Source organism: Frieseomelitta varia, unplaced genomic scaffold (genome assembly GCF_011392965.1).
Source record: "Frieseomelitta varia isolate USP_RPSP 00005682 unplaced genomic scaffold, Fvar_1.2 scaffold_35, whole genome shotgun sequence".
In the NCBI taxonomy this organism is placed as follows: Eukaryota; Metazoa; Arthropoda; class Insecta; order Hymenoptera; family Apidae; genus Frieseomelitta; species Frieseomelitta varia.
The window spans coordinates 409,151-430,341 of record NW_025110090.1 but is presented as its reverse complement, the minus strand read 5'-3'; the positions used below and the strand labels follow the sequence as shown (position 1 = coordinate 430,341).

General features: G+C 38.0%; 1 protein-coding gene across 2 annotated transcripts in view; it reads left to right on the top strand.

Moving 5' to 3' along the window:
- LOC122530636 (ubiquitin carboxyl-terminal hydrolase 48-like) overlaps positions 1–21,191 on the top strand; it is a 35,851-nt gene that overhangs the window by 11,513 nt on the left and 3,147 nt on the right. The window contains exons 2-3 of one of the 2 annotated variants that reach the window (XM_043657756.1): positions 13,819–13,903; positions 14,199–15,410. In XM_043657756.1, coding sequence (XP_043513691.1) covers positions 13,819–13,903; positions 14,199–14,248 — 135 coding nt within the window. In that variant the 3' untranslated portion in view covers positions 14,249–15,410. Of the gene's footprint in view, positions 1–13,818; positions 13,904–14,198; positions 15,411–21,191 lie in introns of those variants that run through there. The other variant, XM_043657757.1, reaches the window with a different exon arrangement.

Sequence of the window (21,191 nt, the reverse complement as noted above, 5' to 3'; positions counted from 1 at the left end):
GTAGCCGGAACACCGTAATTATTATCCTTAATTGTCGAGCCTTTCGTGGATAAGATCGAAGAAAGGGTTCCGCGGAACGGGGAGGAAGAAAGAGAGATAGAGAGGTCCCTCCTCTCTTTCTCTCTCTTTCGAGAGAGAGAGAGAGAGCTGATCGTTCTGTCCGGCCGATCTACGCTGGCCAATCAGCGACCCTGGTACCTTGACTCCTGGACCCTCTCAGAAATAAATCAATTAAGCCGATGCAGGCTTAAAAGGCATCGTCATCATCATCGACGTCGCCTACCAACTTGGAAATAATCGAACGACGCTGCCCATCGAGCGAGCTATACAGAGAGCAAAATTCTCGTCTTCCTGTGGAGGCATCGCGCTCTCCGCGATGTTAAAAGGCCGACTCGCGATCAATGCTCCTTCCGATGCGGCGGAGAAAAATCGCGAATACGGTTTTACGATACACGGGGGTTATTTGATGGCTTAATAACGTTCTCGGATGCCGGATGGAGATGAAGGTTGCGTGGCAGAGCTTTCACGATTAGAGCCGGCGGGCATTACCGGGGCAGTAAATGCAACGTGTGGTTTTCGCTGGTAATGCACGGCGAAAGTATTATTCGGCCATTTTGAATATCTCGCCGATGGATCTTTATCGATCACGATGCAACCACCGTGGTTGTTATATTTGAAATGCGCGAATTTTTCCGTGCACGTTAATGGTCGCGTTAGTTAGTGGTGTATCGAGCAATCTGCTCGTGAAATCTCGATTCATTCGTTAGTTTAATATTAAAATACACGCTTACTTGATTTTCCTAGAAAATTAAAAAAAGAAAGAACGTGAAATAAAAATGTATAAAGTCCAAAGGAAACTACTTTAACCCTTTGGCCACTGTTGGCGCCTAAAGACGATTTTAAAATTTACTTTAGAATAAATACTGTTGGTATTGTATGCGCTCACTTCATATTGCTCGAATTAAACTAAACGCGTCTAGCAAACGTTATCGACAATAACTGTAGCAAACCTTGCTTGGATCAAACGCAAGTGAATTCTAATTCAAGAAATGTGACGTAGGATTATGTATTCGACCCACGTTTCGAATTGTATCACACTTTACTAGATTATTAGATAAAATAATCTTAAAGTTACTAGTTAAATTTTTCATACGTGCACTAATAATTTAATACAGAATACGAATAAATAAACAATTTAATATAGTGTAATTCAATGTATTATACTTTCCGGAAAGCGATTGAACTCCTATCACATGCTACGTGCGGTACGTATCAAAATTTGACGTAGCGAAAGGGTTAAAAGCAATCGTGACTTTTTAGTTCGAAAACAAAACAATGATTTTTAATGCAAAATTGTCGGACCACTTTCGTATTTGAAACAAAACTTTTTCCTTCGTGTCTGAAATATTACCTAATTTGGGTTATTTTCCCTGAAATGGGGGAAAATGTGACGAGGCGTGTTCGAGTAGAATCGGATCGTCTGTCGTCAGACGAATTTCGCAACCGCCTCGAATATCGTTTCGTAATCTTTTTTTATATACCTCTCGTAACAATCACGTGAAACTTAGGTGTCTCGAGGCTCGTAAAAAATATGTATTTCGTTCTCTTGTTTCGAATCTATCGAAGCGTGAGAAAGCGAGAGAAGCAAGGTGTCGTAACGATCAACTGCTTCCATCGTTTCCTTTTTTTTTTTTTTTTTTTTTTTTCTTTTAAAGATCGGGCGCGTGGCTCTCGATGTTTGCATTTCACGCGTCACGATCACCATTTCGCGCGTCTCGTGCTTTTCTTGCGGCGATTCACTGCGCGAGAAAGCGGCTGTCGGATCGATGGCAAGAAAGTACGGCTCGAGGGACACCGTAGGTACCGACGGTCTCTCAAGAAACCGGGATTAGTAGACACTTGTCTCCACCGATATCGAAAGAAAGGGAAGTTTCGCTGGAATTTGGAAACGTTTCGTTGTCTTTGTGGTTTCTTCGCTTATTGCGAGATGGAAAGGTATCGTGTTTGTTCAGGAGCCTTTTTTTTTTTGCTCGTTTGTTAAATCAGAATTATACATATTTGCGAACATTGCGGAGTCACAGGAGAGAGTGGAGAAATAAATCAGAAATCAGAATTTGGAATTTTTCGTAGGTAATCTCGTAACAGGTTACATCAAAATATAATTTTTTAATATGTATTAAGGTTCGAATATTTATTTATTGTGTATTTATATTTGTTAACTATTAAGAATTTCCATTAGGAAAGTAACTAACATGTAAAGGACACAAATGATATAATTGAACGATATAAAGTTAAAAGTTACAGGTTTTTATATAAGAAATTTAACTAAAATTCTAGAAAAATTTAACTAAAAATTCTACAAAAAAGAATTAATTTTCGTAGATACAACTCGTAAACTCTCGAATTCTCGTTCAACAAATTACTTTCGTATAAACTGCAATCTTCTCAGAGTAGAGTAGAGTAATCTACGACAAATGGAGCAACGCAAAGCAAAATGATCGTTTAATCGGCGCTCTCGTTTTTACCGATGATTCGTCGTTTCGCAAGCTTTCCAACAGTTTACCAAGCAAAATGAGAGCATGCGAAACCAAGCGAAACGAGAGATAAACGAAGGAAAAATACAGCAGCCGCCCTATAACTTATTCACCGTTTAAGGGAAATTTCGACACCGCATATGAAGAAGGCGCGCGCGAGCGCGAGGGTTGGAACAGTGGCGCGGCCATAAATCATGGCATTTTCAGATTTTCCTTTTATCAGTGGTACTCTCGCGGTGACCAGCGTTGACCCACGCCCATAAATATCCCCATTAATATTAACTTAGGCTGGGAGGCGAGAATCGCGGAGTGACCGAAACGAGCCCAGAGAAAAAAGAGGGAGGAGGGGAGGGTTGGGACTTAGGGGGGTGCGAACACGGTGGTGGAACAGCCGAGGAAAAAAAAATCTCGTATGCCAGGAACGAATCTCATATTGGGACGCAGCTGGGAATTGGTCGATCGAAAAATTCATGGTGAACCGAGTTTCCAAGGGGGTTGTATGTATACTATTCTCCAACGCACAGCGGTCATCGAGATAAGAATATTAGCTTTATTTTTCTCTGTTATTTTCACGATTTTCGTTGATTCAGAGACATTTTAACTTTTGCAAGGCAAACATGTCAAATTGACATTAAGGATATCTTGCACTTGGAAGAGAAGAATCGTGAGAGAAGCATCGAAATTTCTAATTGATTGGCGTATCTAACGTCGCAGCTCAGAGTCTGTTCTCTATTCTACGAACAGTAACGAAAAATTTCACGCGGTCGACGTAAAAATCTTCCGCGGAATCAATACGAAATTAACGAGAGCCACGTGTCTGGTATTATCGGCACGCACCCAAGACCACTTGTTCGAAGGAGCAACCTGTAGAGGCTGGCATACCGCACCGAGGCTCGCACAACCACGTACGAGAAACGAAGCAGGAATTCAGGGTTAGCTGCTCGGCCAAATATAGATCGGAGTGTATGTGGGAACACGTGTACGCGGCCATAAATATCTCCTTTACGTTTCGTGAGCGCAATAAGACCGAGCTGCGACCGAACTACAGATGCGCCATGCATAATTGGACGGCCCGGCATTAACCCACTGACAGTGGAATTAATTTTCTTCTTCTTCTTCTTCTTCTTCTTCTTCTTCCTTCTTTCTGTTCCTTTCCTTCTTTTTTATTCATTGCCCGTTCGCTGCTCGTTTTTTCGCTCGTTTTCGTTTGGAAAAAAAAGTAAAATGAGGGGACGATGCAGTGGAGAAACAGTTGCAGTTTAATAATGACTTCTTCTGCTTCATCTTTCAACGTAGATCACTCGTCTTCGGAGGAGAGTGCGGGTTTTTATCGCTTCATTTTGGAAGTCTCCGGTTTCAAAGCCTTCGGATCATACCTAACAAATGTACATGATACCGTGTATTAATTATATATATGTTGATTTGGTGAAAATCAAACAATATATTGCGAGTTCTTCAGAAATCAAATTTTTATTAATTTCTTAATTTTACTCTATAGATCCACGATTAATACTCTATTATCGAGAAATGGAGGACTTACTTCTGTGAGTTAATTCAATGCAGGAAAACGTTACGTTAATAATTTAATTTAATTAGATGAATTTAAAAGAAACGTGTGTTACATTATCGTTTTTTAAAATTTTTCAATTTATGGAAAATTGATCGTTGTGGCTCCTAAACTGCACATTTATATTGCAAACTATAGTTTATAATTATCCGTGGTTATTACAGATATCGCATTCTTGAATTATATTTTATTAAAATTCTAATCGAAACTTTCAACAATAAAAGAGAAGGCAGAGAAACGACAATACATCCAAAATATGAAGCAAACTTCGAAATTCGTTAGATTCGCGTAACCCCTTCTTTCAATCGATTTATCGTCCTCGAATCCTGTGTCGCTCGATAGTTGTATCTTCCACTCGGATTTTTATTCAATTCTACAAAATCTGTCTGCATCGTGACTGAATCCTAATGACTTAAATCGTATAGCCGTTATAAATATCTGCGTTACAAAGGCGAGATCTCCAAAGTCAAAGCAACCACCCTAGTTGCTTGCTATCACGGAAAGCTGGCCGCGAGAGCCAGGCCATAAATCTGAGGGAAGGATTCACGCCTATCGAGGCTTCTCTCGGCCGCTACGCGTTACGTACGTACGTACATACACGCGTGTCCTGCTCGGAGGAAAGTGTCCGGTCGGCGTGCAAGGGTGACATCGAACAGTCACCCCCTTCCGCCCCTCGAGGTTCGCTCGGATCTGCCGGCTAGACCGACCTCTGGAAGATTTGTCCCCTAATGTAGTCAGTGAGCCTCGGGGACGGCTTGCGACGATGGGATTCGCAAGTAGGCGTCTAGAAAGTGAGTAATGCTCACGACAAACGCAGCCCCCGGGGGGTGGGGGCCGAGCTGGGGTTGGACCCGGGAGAAGATCCCGCCAGATAGGGTGCTAAGCGACACGCTAAGACCGCTGACTATCTGCGTGTCTCCTCGAGGGTTGCTTTTCACCCTGATATCCCTCTCTCCGACCTGCTCTCTTTGCCTCTTTGTCTCTTCGTTCCACTCCCTCCTTTTGTTTCTCCTCTTTCGAACTTCTCGATCTCGATCTTTTTCTTCTTCTTCTTCTTCTTCTCCTCGTATCGATTTTTTGTTCTTAAATTTTTCAGGCTTGTTCCTCAGGAGATAATCTAATTCGGATCTTTTATTTTTTATTTTCTTTCTCTCGAAATTTTTTAACGCGACCACAATCGATTGTTTTTCACATTCATGTACGATCGTGTTTTTTTTATTTCGCTTGGAATTTCGTTCTAGAAGATTTTTCTTTTTTAATATCTGAAAGAGATTCTAAGGAGTATTTCATTTTAGTTTAGTCCGTTTCTTTTGAGCATCGTGCGCTTTTCTTCTTTTTTGGTTTCAGATTTTTAATAGTCATTCTAATTTTTTTTTATTTCTATTCCTTTTTTTTGACAGGGATTCTTTTTACGAATTCTAAACCGACAACAACCAGTTCTTCAACTTTCATATATTTTTTTTAAATACCTTTTACAAGCTGTCGTACAATACCTGTTTCTTTCCATCCTCGCTATACATACACGGATTGCGTGTGTTCTTTCACTTCCCGAACCTTGCGTAACCAACCCTCCTTGGAATTCAAATCGCTCGTGATCTTCCACAGCCTGCAATTTGCCACGGTGCCTCCCTCGACTCAGGGTGCAAAGGGTGTTGAATTGTGTCGCGAGTCGTTGGTTTATCCTTCTAATCGCTTCTTCACGGAGTCCACCCTTCGAGCGAACGATCTCAAAACAACTCCATTAACGAATTTCGAAGGACAAGCGTCGCGTTTAACAGTTTCTTCTCGACGTTGACGATGTCCAAGCGTCGAGAGAGATGTTCGATCGAATTAAAAATCTGGTAACGTGTACGAACGTAGAACAGACACGTCATGTGTTAACGTGATGATAACAAGTCGGTGGAAAGAGTGGCCCAGGCTCGATTACTTGGCCGTCGTCGACGACGAAGAGGATGGTTTGCGGCATGAAAGCTGTCTTTGTATCTTGCCGGAAGCATGGATCGGTTCTTGATAGGCGACGTGTCTAAAGTGCCTCTTTTTGAATCCCCGATGCCTCGTCTTTCTCGAGGCACGTCTGTCTCGATTTTCTCGATTTCACTCGTCTGCGCGTGTTTTGAATATTTTTTTTTGTTTGAATTCGTGGTATCTTTCAGGTATTTGAAATAGTTTTGAATCTTGGTGTAGATAGTTAGACTGTTTTTACTTAAAAAGGAATAGATGTATTATTATTTTTGGTAGATTTTATCGTTATATGTTTGAGTCTAGCAATGTGATTAAGGATTTTACTTTTTTTTTTTTCAATATTATCTTTTCAAACTTAACATCATCGAGTATTTAATTCTTTTTTACATTGATAATTTATATTTCCCAAATTATTTAATTTCAAGTATTTTCGAACTCATTATTTTTGAACTCATAAATAATCTTACAGAAGTTCCTTTTTTCTAAAATTGATAATTCTTACGAATCTGGCAACAAAATAATTCTGTTTGATACTCACCAACTATATCATAAAAAAACCTAGTGAAATTTCGCAAATGAACTATAATATATACGGTAGACTGCTTCCGATAATTACAGATTTTATCGACTGACTAGTTTATTATCCATATTAACCGTATCGTCGAAACAATTTCTGGCTCTCCGTTCCCTTCAATTTTACGGATCAGCATGGCATTACGTAGCAGTGTATAAAATCGCCGTTTCACGAGCTGGTCGTTCGTGGAACCGAACACCTGAATCATTTTATCGGAAACCGCAATGCAGCGAGGAATCCATCAGGCTCGATCGAGATTTAGGTCGAACGACGTTGGACAACGCTGCTGCGCTGGCAGGGGACGGGGAAAAAGATACAAAAGTGATGCCGGTATGTGCCGCTGGCTTCACCCGTTATCCAATCGAGCGGAAAACTCATCAGTCACTCCACACATAACACTTTCACGGTATCTATGCCCGTCTAAAAACTTTCTTACTCGTCTAATCTCTACCTTCGTAGAAGACTCGGGCCTTCTTTTTCTCGGGGTGGCCGTGTCCTCCTCCTCCTTCTCCCCTCGTTCGTCACGAACTATTTGATCTCTTAACTTACTTCGCCAATCAAATTTTTCTGCCTCATTCCGAAACACCTACCGGAAACTTTGGAGACTTAAATGTATAAAGATGATTAAGCATTGAAATATTAATGCAAAATTTGTTCTGTTTTGATTTAAGCAAAAAAATGGTACAGAAAGGACGCAGTTTTTTTTTTAATAAGTCGAAAGCAGCTGTTATTACTTTGTTGGATGATTCTTTTATGCTTTTACATAAGAAAAGCTTTTATACTTTTATACAAGAATAGTAATTGGCAATTATCGCGAGGAAATGTCTTTGTAAATAGTTGTGAAAGTAAATAAGATATTGGGTTGTCGCCTGCTTCTACTTTAACAAAATTTAAATCGTTTTATCAAACTGATTCATTCAGTTCCGAAAGCATCGATAATTGTAGGTTTTGAAAGATTATTATTTTATGAAAGTAATGAAAATAATTATGAGAAACAATTTTAATTGTTTGATGATTTCATAGAAACAATTAATATTATATGTATCTATTGGATATACTATTATACTATTAGTATATACATATGGTATTATATATTAAATCATATAATATAAATTTCCACGAGTATCTATCGGCCGTTCAAGGACTAAAATAATTTTCTATTCTTCGTGTCAAATTTAAAATAATGAAAACCACAAGCAAGAGAGCGGTTATTTATTTTAAGATTATCAACAAGGATGAAATTTAAGCGATGGTCCCTCGATAGTCGATGGCTATCACAAAGTGTCTGTTGAACGTCTTTTTATTCTTTTCCTACGCTGTACACTTTCGTTCACACCCGTTAGACGAGAGTAGGCGAGTATAAAGACATCCGCCGCGGTGGCCGAGCCAGAAAACCGTTGGCCTTCTCTTCTTGAAAATAATTTGAATAATTACCGGCCCGGCTTTTTCATCGGGGATGCTAAACAGCTGTTGTCTACGCTTCTCCTTGTCCCGAAGCTTCCGCGAGACGGGAGACAATGCAGGACGCTCCTTAATTTTCTTAAAAGAGCTTCGTGGCTCTCGCCTTCTTGGCCCTCCTCGTACTCCTTCCCTTCTCCGAGGATTAGAATGACAATGCGAGTTGCTTCTTCTTTAAAATTATTGATTAGGATTATTTCTTGAGATTCTAACGATTTTTTATTTATTTTTTTTAAATATAATAAAAATATTATTTAATTTTTTATTTATTTAAATTCAGCCTATGAAATACCAAAAATCGGTGGAATCGTTGCAAATGGGTCATGAAGAAACTTCATCAACGCTCAAAATGACAAAAATTCAGTTAAACATAGTTTTTATTTTACAAAAAAACTTGCCAACTCATAGAACAATAATTGTACTAATCGTGTAAACGTAACAATTACCGTTTAAAACTACGTAACAGATCTTAGTGTCACTGAAACTGAAATTGTCGAACAACACCAAGAAAATCTATAGTTACAGGAAATTTATAATTATACTCTTCACCGTTGAACAAGATTCTTCAGTACTTAAATTCTCAGCCAGGCGGCGGAAGTTGTTCGCTGCCAGCAATTCACGCTTTATGCAGCGTGGTTGAAATTCAAGAATCGGGATGAGGGGAGGGAATGAGTTCTAATATCCGAAGGACACGTTCCACTGGAGCACGTACGACTTCTATTAACGACAGGACAGCCCCCGTTTTGGCAAAACACACAGTGGGGCTGACTGGAGGCAGCGCCGAGTAATAATTCGTCGGCCGAATTAGCGCCATAAGTTTGCCGCCGCGACAGCCGCGGGGATAATATTAATCTACTTTGAATTTATACACCGTGCGGTCTTCCGCCGCGTAACTTCCTTCGTATTAAGTCCTCCCGTGGCTTTCCGCTCTCTTTCACTTCCCGACTTTCCCCGGTTTCAATCTCTCCTTCATCGTTTCCGAGCCAACTTATTCTTCTCTTCTTTCATTTTCTCTCTTTTATCTTGATTTTGAGATTTTGATCTTGATCTTGTCCCAATTTTGTCGCAGTTCGTTGAAGTGATGTGTCAAATTCCCTGTATCAGTCATATTTTCTGAGCTTGGCTCTCCTTTTAGCGATACTTCAGATTTGTGTATCGTTTAATGGCATCGTTGGTTCGAGTAGTAGTATTTAGTAATTTATGTTCGATTGTTAAAATTGGTGGATGTTTAATTTTTTAGTTTCTCTGATTAGTAGTAGAATTAAAACGAATTGAAAGTTCCGAAATTGCACTCCCAATGATATCAGTTAAGGGTTAAATCAATGTTATTTCCTCTTATTACATTTATTTCTTTACAACATAAAGGTTTATAGTATTTTTATTTACTGAAATTTGTGTAGTGTTTTTTATTTTATTTGCAACGAACTAATCAACACACTGATTGACGTTATTTTAGAATTAGAATTAAAGTAAATGTAAAATATAAATAACTAAATAAAATAAGCTTATAGTAGCAATAACTTAAAATTGACTTACTTAATAGGAATAATCATAATTTTAAAAAAATAACTAAATAATACAGATGACATAAATAATTATTGATATAAACAGTCATGACTCAAAATTAAATATTACGTCCGATAGGAGGATGAAACGATCTTTACTAATATATTATGTGTTTCACTTTTACCATTCGATAAAAATATGAATTGTGTAGACAATCCAATGATTAATTTTTCTTTTAAATTGATCTTCAATCTACTACAATGCTACGTCAATTCAACGAAAAACATTATTTTAGTTTCATTCGCGTGGTTGATCATCAGAGCACTGGATTGCAAGGGATTAATTTAATTTTCGAACGAGTGTCTTAGAGTATGGGGAGCAGCGAATTTATTTACTCTGCGCGCGTATTAAGACGCGGTCAGAGGGAAGGGGTGAGATTCACCCCTTCGGTGTAGCAGATAAATAACTCAAGACAGCCTGGGAATAACTTAAGACACGCATTCTTGATGAGAAACGGCGAATTGTCCCGCAAGAAATTCACCAAAAGATAAATTGTTGCATAAATGCACACTTTGTCGCACAATATATTAATAATTTATAATTTTTACTATTTCAATTTCTTCTTTTAACAACATGTAAAACTATAGACAATTTTTTAGCTATTTTTTAATATTGACCATTGGTCATTTTGTACCGCTTCTGTGGAGTACACATTCAATAATGTTAAGCATTATCCTTTTCAAGATAAGATACTTCGTCATTCATAAGAAAGAAAGAAGAAACATAGACTATGGATCATTCTGGAAAATATTTTTATATCAACTAAAGAAGTGGAACTTAAACAAAATAATCTCCATTTGGCTGCAATTTTTGGAAATGGGATCCTCTCACATAAAAATGAAGATGCGAAAAAGATTTTTAGCGACTCAAAAGTTTTCGAATTTCTTTTTTCTGTAAATCTATTTCATCTTCTTAAAATTTCTTCATACATTTTATGTATGCATTTTTGCTCTACACGTTCAAATTGTTACACAGCAGAAACATCCGCGTTTTAACTGTCAGCACGATTCCACGAATTTTCTGGCTCGGCAAGGATCGACGCATAGCTGATAAGGTGTCGTGGAAGGATGCGAGAGGCATCGAGCAAAAACGTTCGTCTATCTTAACGCGGTAAACAGGGTTCGACGTCTCGCATGCATTATGCACCGGCGTTACACACCGGCTTACGGGCATCATTCTCGCGTCCTCGCATCCTCCGCGTTTCTCCGTTGAACAGGCCGCAGGAGAAAAAAAATTTACGTTAAGACCAAGCACCATGTGGTCTTCGCCTCGCCTGTCGAAGATTAAGACATTCCCCGGCTAATAATTTTCATCCTCGGCCCGCAGATATTTTGTCCATTTCTCCGCCACTTTTCTCTTCTTCCCTCTTCTCGTTGTGATTTTTTTTTTAAGAATTTTTCAAAATAAAAAGAAAGAAAACCGCTTGAAAGAAAAGAGAAATGTCTGTATCGACGAGGTCGATTTTTTAGAAATTCGATTTTACGTAAAATTCGAAAGTCGAGAATACAAGAGTTTTCCTACGGACAATAGATGTCAGCCGGAAGGTGGAACGCGCCCGAAGGTGCGCAGCTCGAAAGCCAGCTCTACAATTATGAGCCATACCACATCGGACCTCGCCTCGTAACGAACTCGCTATATTCCCGGAGCATTTCAAAACTGGCCGCGCGTAGTAGACGCTCTTTACCTGACCCCCTTGGTCCCTCCGGTTTCTTCCCCTGTTTCACCCATGCTCGGTGGGACGGGGCCCGCTGTTAGGCCTGAGAATAATGTTTCGGAGATGAAAGAAAGAAACGTCGAGGAACTCGCGGCTCTGCACCGTGAATTCCTGATGTTGGTGGACCTCGATCCTCGCCTTCTGCGAATGTTCTACCCTATCTCGTGATAGATGCTCGAACGCGGGAATTAGGAGCGGACGCTCGATAGGTCTGATAATAATTTCGCTTTGTTGTTTCAGCAGAGTTTCTTTTTTATTTTCTTGATTGTTGAGATGTTTCGGTAGAGTAATCTGATGGGGAAATTGGGATTGATATATCTGTTGATTTCTTTTCTTCTTGGTCTTTATATTTCTCATTGGACCAACGATAAATTTGAGACGATAGATTATGAATGAAAACAAATCAATGAGCAGTGTATTCTTGAAAATATAATTAAAAAAATAGAACGTCGGTGTGAAATTGCTTTACGTATCAAATATTATAAAAAACTACTACACTTCAAATATTTTATATATTTTTTCATAGATGGATTCTAGTCAACGATAGAAGATCGGTTTTTAATCTCTTGTATTGACTATCTATTTTGCCTGATTTCTCTTGGCAGAGACGTTTCCCCGGATAAAACGTGGGATTGTTTTGACTGGTGAGGATTCATCGTGAGATTATATACCGCATTTCTCTTTGCCTCTGGTCATTGACTGTTCAGCTCGGCGTGATCTAACTTGCGCTGAATCTCTGGGATTCGTTCGCTTGAAAATAAATCATATTGCAGAAGATGCCATGGCTAGCAGGAAACGGCAACCAGATGTGGGTCCGCACTTTACGAGACATGTGTGTCCAGGCACCGTCGGATGACACTTACTATATTTAGTTCTGTGGGAAAAAGGGGTTCCGGAGACATAATTACACCTACGCGTAACTCGCTCATCTATCTGAGAAATCGTCTTGAATCGATTTAGTTCGAAACTTCTTCCTCTTTTTTTTTTTTTTTTTTTTTCAAATTTTTTTTTTTTTTTTTTTTTTTTCAAATTCTATTTCTTTACTGTTGAAGGATTTCTCGTCTCCTTGGAACATATTCAATATAATTATAACACGTTATTCTCTTTGAACCTCCAATAAGTAAACCAATTATTTTATTATTGACTATAAGATTGTCTGTATCTTATAATCCAGTAGAGTTCGAAGAGTTCAAAGGATTAAATGCAAATAGCACGAAACGATACAATTCTGCTCATAGAAACGAACTTATAAATCTAGAAGTAGATTTACACGACGAATCGTTCACGGTTATCTTACGAGCGAACTCGATTAGAGAGATTTATTGTTGTCGTTTCTGCGCCACGTACGAGAGGCAGATAAAACAATCGTGAGATCGTTCCTCTGGAAAGGGACTTTTAAAAGAGGGAAAGGAGACGGAACGCGCGGCGGATTTTAGTGATGCACATAAAGGACACGTGTGAACAGCTGCCGACATTTCGTGCGACGTTCGTCTTCCCACGCGTCTTCGTGGATCACACGTGGGATCTTCGGGTATTCCACATGGAACGCGGGCCACGTGGATCGAGATCCACATTCATTTCGCCCCGAGATGCCGTCCTGATGAATTAACAAACGGGAGCAAACATTTATTTGCTTTAGAACGGCCGATCTCTCTCGTCTGTAAACTTCCAAACCGACGATTAAACCGAGTCTTTTCGATCGTACGTCGAGCCGAATTTCTCGATTTGATATACATTTATTTTTTATTTAGTGAAAATATACAGGGAAAGTTCTCTTGCTTTAGTGCTAATCGAAAATCAATAAGATTCATACGCATAATATATCAGTCGCAGCTGAGGCGAAAAGAGAGACATTAACAGATGTCGAAATTCTTGCGAATTATGACAAGTCTTGAGTTTTGATAGACTTCGAGTCTTTAATGTTTCGAACTTTCGGAAATTCGAACAGTGAAACTTAGGGAAGAACGAAAATCTCGAAAATCCAAGTTATCAAAAATAAGTTTATGATTGATGAGATTATGATTTATTTAGTCATATTTTTTTGCACCAAAGTATAGTTTTATCAAGTAATTAATTCAAACAAAAGTTGCAAAAATTGAAAACGTAACAACTTGTCTCTAATCTTTTCTATAATGATTGATTTAGCTTAATTCTACATTAATAATACATTAATAAATTCTATTTTATATTTATATTTTAATTTCTCAATATTATTATTCAGACATTATTATGTAATTAAGCTTCTCGTAAATATACAATTATGAAAATATACAATTAAATTATAAAAACATACAATTATATAAATACATTTTCGTAAATATACTAAACATACAATTATATAAATATATATTAAAAATGTAATAAAATATTACAACTATGTAATCGTAAATTTTAAGGAATAATTTAGTGTCGATCTAACGAAAATGTTTCCATTTGATTTCAGATCGACACACCGATAGAAAACGAAGCAGACGTCACGTCAGATGCGAACAATCCCGAGTCCATTTTCCCGGAAAAGGGTTTCAAGGGTGAGTGAAAGATCGCAGAAAATTATACCGTATTTTCATAAATTCTCCTACACGATTTAGTATCTTCATGCTGGAGTTCACATATCCCTGTATAATCAATTCCCATCCTGATTTACAATTCTCATCTCGACTCCTTTTGATTATCCGATATTTATGTTGTAGCAAGAAGGAAAAGAAAAATAGAAGCTTTCTAGAAATACGTTGAATGTTTAAAAAATTGAGACAGTTAATTCTCAATAATGTCACTTTTTTTTTTCTTTAATTATATTTTTCTATTTTTTTTCATATTTTTCAGAAAATTGTGCCACCGAAAGTCTCGCCGTAAGAGGAAGAAGCACAAAATAAAATTTTCTAATTGGAGACTCGGTTCTTTCACCGATCAGGCCTTCGATCTTCTTTTTCAGATTCCAAATTAAATCAAAATTTCAATTTTGTTGATCAACAGAAACTTTTCCAAAAGTGTCTTCTTTCGCGGAAAGAAGCCGGCGGGGAAAGTGCGCGGAAACGGTGTCGAATCGGAAGTCGTGTGAAATCGAGAGGCTCGAATTAAGGCTCCGGTTGTCGCGCGTTCAGACACTCGTGCCGATCTCTGGGCGAAACCAATCCACTTAACTCTCAACCCCCTTAAGCGCCCGGGTGCAAGAAACGCCGTGAAGGTTTTGTTCTCGGACAAAAATCTGACAAATATGCCGCGATTTGCCGAAGAATGGAGGCGAAGTACAGTCAGCCACCCTCGAGCCACCCCTGCCCGTCTTCCTTCGCTCCAAGTATTCCCCTCTCTTCTCTGCGCGTCCGTTCTCCCCTCCCCGGGAGAGGGTGGCGAGCAAAGGGTGACTCTTAAATTACTTAGACCGAACAAAACGTAACAAATGACGGTGAATCGGGCCACTTATGCGATATTGGCCCATCACCGGCACCCACGTATATTGATACGTCGCATTAGGGCCTACCAGAGACCCACTCACCCCTCTTCGAACCTCTTCCTTGTTCCGCGTGATTTCTGCGCGAACGCCCAGATCCGATTCGTTTCTCTGGTTCTTTAGTTTATTGGGTCGAGTAACGAATTCTATATTGTTCTATTTTGAAGAAGAACGAATACGACATTGCAAAGGATATAAGATAGATTAGGCCATTTAAACGCGATGGAGGAAAAATTAATGTTATGCTTGATAAAAATTATTGGGGCGTTGGAGATTGTTGGAATATTTCTTGGACTACTAATATTTGGAATGTTGATTAAATTAATTTAATTTGAACGTTTGAACATTTTCTTTGGATTACTTACGCTGGAAACTTGGACGTTCATGAAGTGTGTTAGAAATTATTTCATTTTCCCTTTTCGTTTCTATTCAACATGTACAGTGAAGGTAAATTTGGTGTTTGTGTTATATAAAATATTTTGAAACTTCATCAGCATCGTAATAAAAGACAACTATTGTGATTATATCGGTCAAGTTTGAAACTTATCTGAAATTATATATAGTAATTGCAAAATAATTATTGCAAGCAGTACATATAGTAAAGAACTTGTATAAATGATATATTTTATATGATTAGATAAATAGATAAGATGTAACTTATATATGTATCAAATAAGTCATGTATACATGAATAAGTCTCTATGTACATCTGTAAATTTGTTTCAAACTTGACTGACATAATCATTCGTGACCAATTTTGATCGGTTCATATCAATCATAGTATGATCTATTATCTCATCGGGTGTAGGAATTTTTCTCTAAACCATGGACATTGATAAAAGTTGGTCTTCCAACTCGACGCTTACGAAATAAATTGAAATATAAGTTTCTTCGAGCGAAAGTGTTTCCTGCAAAGACCTCGAACGTATTCCATCTCTTTCTCCGCCAGTTCCTGCGAAACTTGGCTCGCTTGGTTATTAATGGTTTTCACGAACTCGGTTCATTAAGGAGCTCGCGAAACTCTGCACGTTCACACTAGTCAACTACCCTCATCTCGAACAGGCAAACGTGTCGAAAACCATAGTCTTGCTACAAATTAGCAACGTATATTATTTTCAAACGTTGCAATTTGCCTCACGGCCTGTCAAATTTTCCCGGCTTCTTTCGCTTCTTCCACAGAAATTTTCACTTCAGATTTCTTCCTTCAGATCTCTCTACCAGTAGAAATCGTTATAAAGCAAAAAAAAAGGAAGTGACCACTTTATTATTATTAAAAGACTTTGTTGCTTCTGGAATACAAGAACTATAGAGTATGAGTATGGTCTGTATATAATTTGACATTCGTAAAATTTAAATGAAATTAAAACGAAATTCGTATGAAAAGTAATAAAGTAAGTAATCCAAAATTACGAGTTCTACTGTTCGGTGAATTTTTATTTATTTTAAATTATTTGACTAGAAGCTCTGTCTTTAACTTAGGGTATCCTCAATAAATCTTTCAATAATTTTAAGTATTTCTATGATATTTCCAATTGTTCTCTAATTATAGTATTAAATATAATTTTTATTATCCTAGTTTAAATTTAAATTAATAAATAAGAGCCTGTATCTGTTCTGTAGGTTCTGTAGTTTATATTAAAGTTTCTATGATGTAAATCTGTCTACTCTCGAATATTTTTACAATCTTTCACTTCTATAATTATGCTGCGCTAGAACTCCATTCAAACTCGTATTATACGAACAAAAGATCGCTGGAAGGAGAGAGGAGAATCAGTGGAATTATTCATCGGGGTTTTACTACGTTAAAAATACTTTTCAACTGTTTTATTTAGAAATTCTCAATCAGCGTCAATGATCTTTCGAGCCTTTTACTTCTACAGTTCTTTCAATTCATCGGCATAAGCTTAGGAAAAAAAGAGAAAAACAGGGAGAGAGAGAGAGAGAGAGAAGAGGAAAATTCGAGGCAGATTTTCGACTAATCGTTTCGGAATCGTTGACACTCGTTGGGTAAAAATTCAAAGGGCGGGCAAGAAGGTGGCGAAAACGAGGCCGTCGGAGAGGGCTCGGCTCGCCCTTTCGACGCGGTGTCGTATCAATTCTCCTTCTCCTTGCTCCCCCCGGGGGCCTTTTTGCCAACCGCTAGAATTACACGCGCTATTATCGCAAAAAAGCACGGCGAAGATAAGAAGCCGGGATTCGCGGCGCGGGCAATCCACCGCTCGCGGAAATCCAGAGATGAAGACATTATCGTGATCGTTGGCCGCGTGTTTAAGCGTCGCAAGAACGCAAAGAAGACGCGGCCAGAGAACAAACGAGACGTTCCGCGAGAGAAAGAGAGTGAGAAAGAGATAGAGAGAGACGATGCATCTGTCCACCGGTTCACTAACAAGTGAACATGACCCGCGTGTAGCGATGTGTTATTACGTACGTATGTACTTTGAATCGTTTCGAATATGTATGGTAGAGAGAGAGTCTTGTAACTGAACTGATTCAACAGGAAAAACCTATCGTCGGTCTGCATACGGTGCGTATAAATTCGCGAATAATTGGCAATTAAGGACAGTGACATTTTTCGAATTCTCGCTTTCCGAGGATCAGCGCTTCGTTACGATTTTTGCGTCGATTAATTAGTCACTGGTCGACTGTACAGATCGGAGATGGAAGGGAAACCTCTGGTCTTTTGAATTGAGGTAATTTTCGTTCGTAGTGCAAGAATCGGCGGTTCGTTTTGTGGCAAATTTATTTCATGGAGAATTCAGTGGCATTTTTAGCCGGTTCTTTTAGCCCGACAGATTTTCTCTGTAATTTCTTTGCGTATCAGCACAGTTCATGGATTTAACTGAATTTAATATTTCCTATTTTATTAACTAATTGATTAACGTTAAGAAATGAACATCTCCGCCGATTGAATTAAAAACTTGTAACTCCAATCCTCCGAGTTAATCAATTTATTCTACCTTCCAAATTCCAGCAAGTCTAATTTTCCACATGTGAGCAGATTTTATAAAAGAATTCTTCTTACTTAAACCATTTATTTTCCAAGGAAAAGTATGAAATTTTAATCTTTCAATTCAAGTTCTATCTCTCAGAAAGAAAGATACTATTACTAAAGATACTATTTCTTCGGACAACATTAGATAAAATAAAACAAGAAATTCAATCTCTTTCTGCCCGCAATCACACCATTGCACCGAGGATTATGTAGTTCGCCAGATTCGTTTCTCTCCCCCCCTGGAGAAACTTTTTCCCTTCCCGGTGTTCGTCAGTATTCGCGGCCTCTCCGCCAAGAGAATCGTTCTAGGCCAAAGATGAGATAATGCAATAATAAGTATAAGTTAGGTAGGAAAGGGTGTTGCCCCGCGGTCGGGGAACCAGTGCTCTTTCGCAATCTTCGGTGCCGGTTGATTATTATGTCGTTCCGGATGGGCCCCGAGCATTTTCACGAGCACTCTCTCAATCGTTTCGTTGCGTTTTCTCGCTCATGCTCTTCTTGTTCTTCGAGAGTGGGCGAGTTTGATGGTTTTTAAGCTGGGCTATCGGTTCGAGAATTGGAGTATTTGCTCGGGGGGATTTTTAGGAATTTTCATTAAAAAAGATGTAGTGAGAAAGACAGTAACTTTTTAAGCGATAACAAGTATCAGACAAAATTTTTCATTCAGAAAGGGATATTTTTAAAACGTTGACGTTCGTTAAAGATAACTTGCCAGTAATGTGAGATAGTTAGATTGGGAATTCAAGATTTTTATCATTGATATAGTAACATATAATGTGGATATTATATTCAAAAAGTGGCTTTTAAGTCGAGATATCCAGTTTACCGAGAATTGGAATACTTATTCGGGGATTTTTAAGAATTTCGTCGAAAAAAAGACGTAGTCAAAAAGATTATTTTTTAAGTGGTTGCCAGTTGGAATAATAAGTATTAAACAGGAATTTTTATCCGGCAAAATATTATCTACCGAATATCACGCAAAACGACTCTACCTTCGTAAATTCAACACTTTCGAATGGCGCAGATAATTACCGAGTTACTGCAAGGTAAACAAACGATCGTTTTCTGTGATTATACCGTGGCGAAGGCCGAGGTCAAGCGGAGAAATGGATGGGTGAAAAGCGAGGACGCGAACGATGGCGGTGAAATTGATGGGAACGTCTTATTCCGAGGGCCCTCGTCCCATTCCCTTCCACGCTTTTGTCTCCACTCTCGTCTTAGCTGACTATGACAAATAATTGCCGAAGCTTAACATAAGCCAGAGGCGGTATACTTAGCTAATAGCAAAAAAAGAGGGACGGGGGAGAAATAGGAGGAAGTTTTACGTTCTCGCTCACGATCTCTCTTTTCACTCTGCGCGGTGTCGGAGCAAACTCTCTGTCTTCGAATTCCCCTAGAAATCTCTCTGTTTCCTCTATTTTCCTTGGTTGATGATACTGTCCTCTTACGTAAGAGATCTTAGTTGCATGGGAAATCTGGTGGATTTCATCCGAAAATTGCACAGACGCAGAATATCGAGCAGTAATGTATAACTTGAGAAATCTGTCGGTTCCAATATATGTTTCAATTATGTATTTGTATAAAATAATGAGAATGTAACGTGTAGTAATTTGACAATAGTAATAAACAGTAATAATATTTGTTCGTGGTAATATGGTGAAAATATTTTTTGGGAAATTTGTAACTTGTTCTATATAAACGATGCAATTTCGTAAATCTAAAAATCACATAAATGCAAAATATTCGAAAGTAAAGTAATTTATTAAATATATTTCGATAATAGGTATTTCAATATATTTCAGTAATTTTCACATTTCAATATTTTTTCAGTATATTTCAATAATATGTATTTTCTAGAAACAGAACAGATCAATGGTGAAAAAAATGCACGTCGATATTCCTTTCTCTTCGCTTTACTTTACACGCTGGAATGTCGTGTTATAGTTCGATTAAATTATTCGCACGCAGTTTAATTGGAAGAGAAGAATCGTAAGAAACGCAGAGGCGAACGTTTTTTCTCTTCGTCTCTTCTCCCTGACGATGCTTTTACGATTCGCGAGGTCCTCGAAGGGGGGAGGGGAGAGAGTATTATCCGAGAACGAGTTTCCAGTGTTCTGACGACGAAACGAGTTATTTCACGACGCGGTGCAGCCTGATGCTAAACGCTGCATCGACATGGCATGCGTGACACCCTTCGTCCCGTCATTTTCGTCGTCACCAGTCGTCCTTAATGTGAATTTAAGAAGCCTCACAAACGACCGTCGATCCTGGATTTCCATGACTCGTTTTAAATTATTTCTCGTCCTGGTACGCCCGTTTCTCATTACCATTTCCCAATCTTTTGTTAACAATCATGCACGCTGTTTATTTCTCCATCATCGAGTATTATCACTCATCAAATACTATATCATTTGTCGAATAAATCTAAGCTCTGTTAAATATTGTTCCCAACAATTATGTGTTACAGTTATTGTCATCTTAATTTGATATATCGTAGTAATTACAACAATTATTAATTGCGTGCATGGTTTTCTGTCAATTTTATTTTGGACATTGTTAATTGCTTTAATCAATAGTGTATTGATATTACTTTCTGTCGGATCAAATTATTTAGTTATTTCAAGTAATTTAAATTTAAAAATAATTCAGTTATTTTTTTCTTTACTTTCAGTTAATTTAATATTTATTAGTGGAATAATTCAGTCGCGTTTTATTTTCGTATTTTATGTAATCTGACCTTTTAACCGTCACACGTTTCTCTTTTCAGATCTCAGTTTCCAATTCCTGTTACTTTCAACATCTCTTACTAATTTCATTTTGTTTCTTTCTGACCTCTTCTAGCTTCTAGCATGCAGCAGCAATTCCACTCGAATTAATCCTGTTTCTCTAAATTTCAAATCCTGCGTTAATTACATAAATATTTAGAAGAAAAGATTGCGGATGTTTATGTAAATTCACACTTTTATGAATTTAATTGGACAGATCCTACTTGGACAAATATTTGTTTCGTTTTGCAAATTTTTAAGTCCCAATTTTGACAGAAGATATTCTTTCGAATTAGAAAAGTTTTCAAAGAACAGCAAATAATTAATACGGAAATTAGTTAAAAAATGTTAGAACGAGTATTATGGTTATGGTTATGGTTATGGAAATGTATTATGGTTTGACAAAAAATTTTCTTTTTGTGGAAAGGTGTGATTCTATGCTCGATCTTTTTGTAAAATGTTCTTTCAAGAGCTGGAAGTAACAATTTTATATTTTTGTGACTACTATTAGAATGAAATTTAAATAGAAAATTCCATTATACATTATTGTAATAATTATATTTTTCATATTCTCGCATGTTATATTCAGTACATTTTCTCACCCGTAAGTT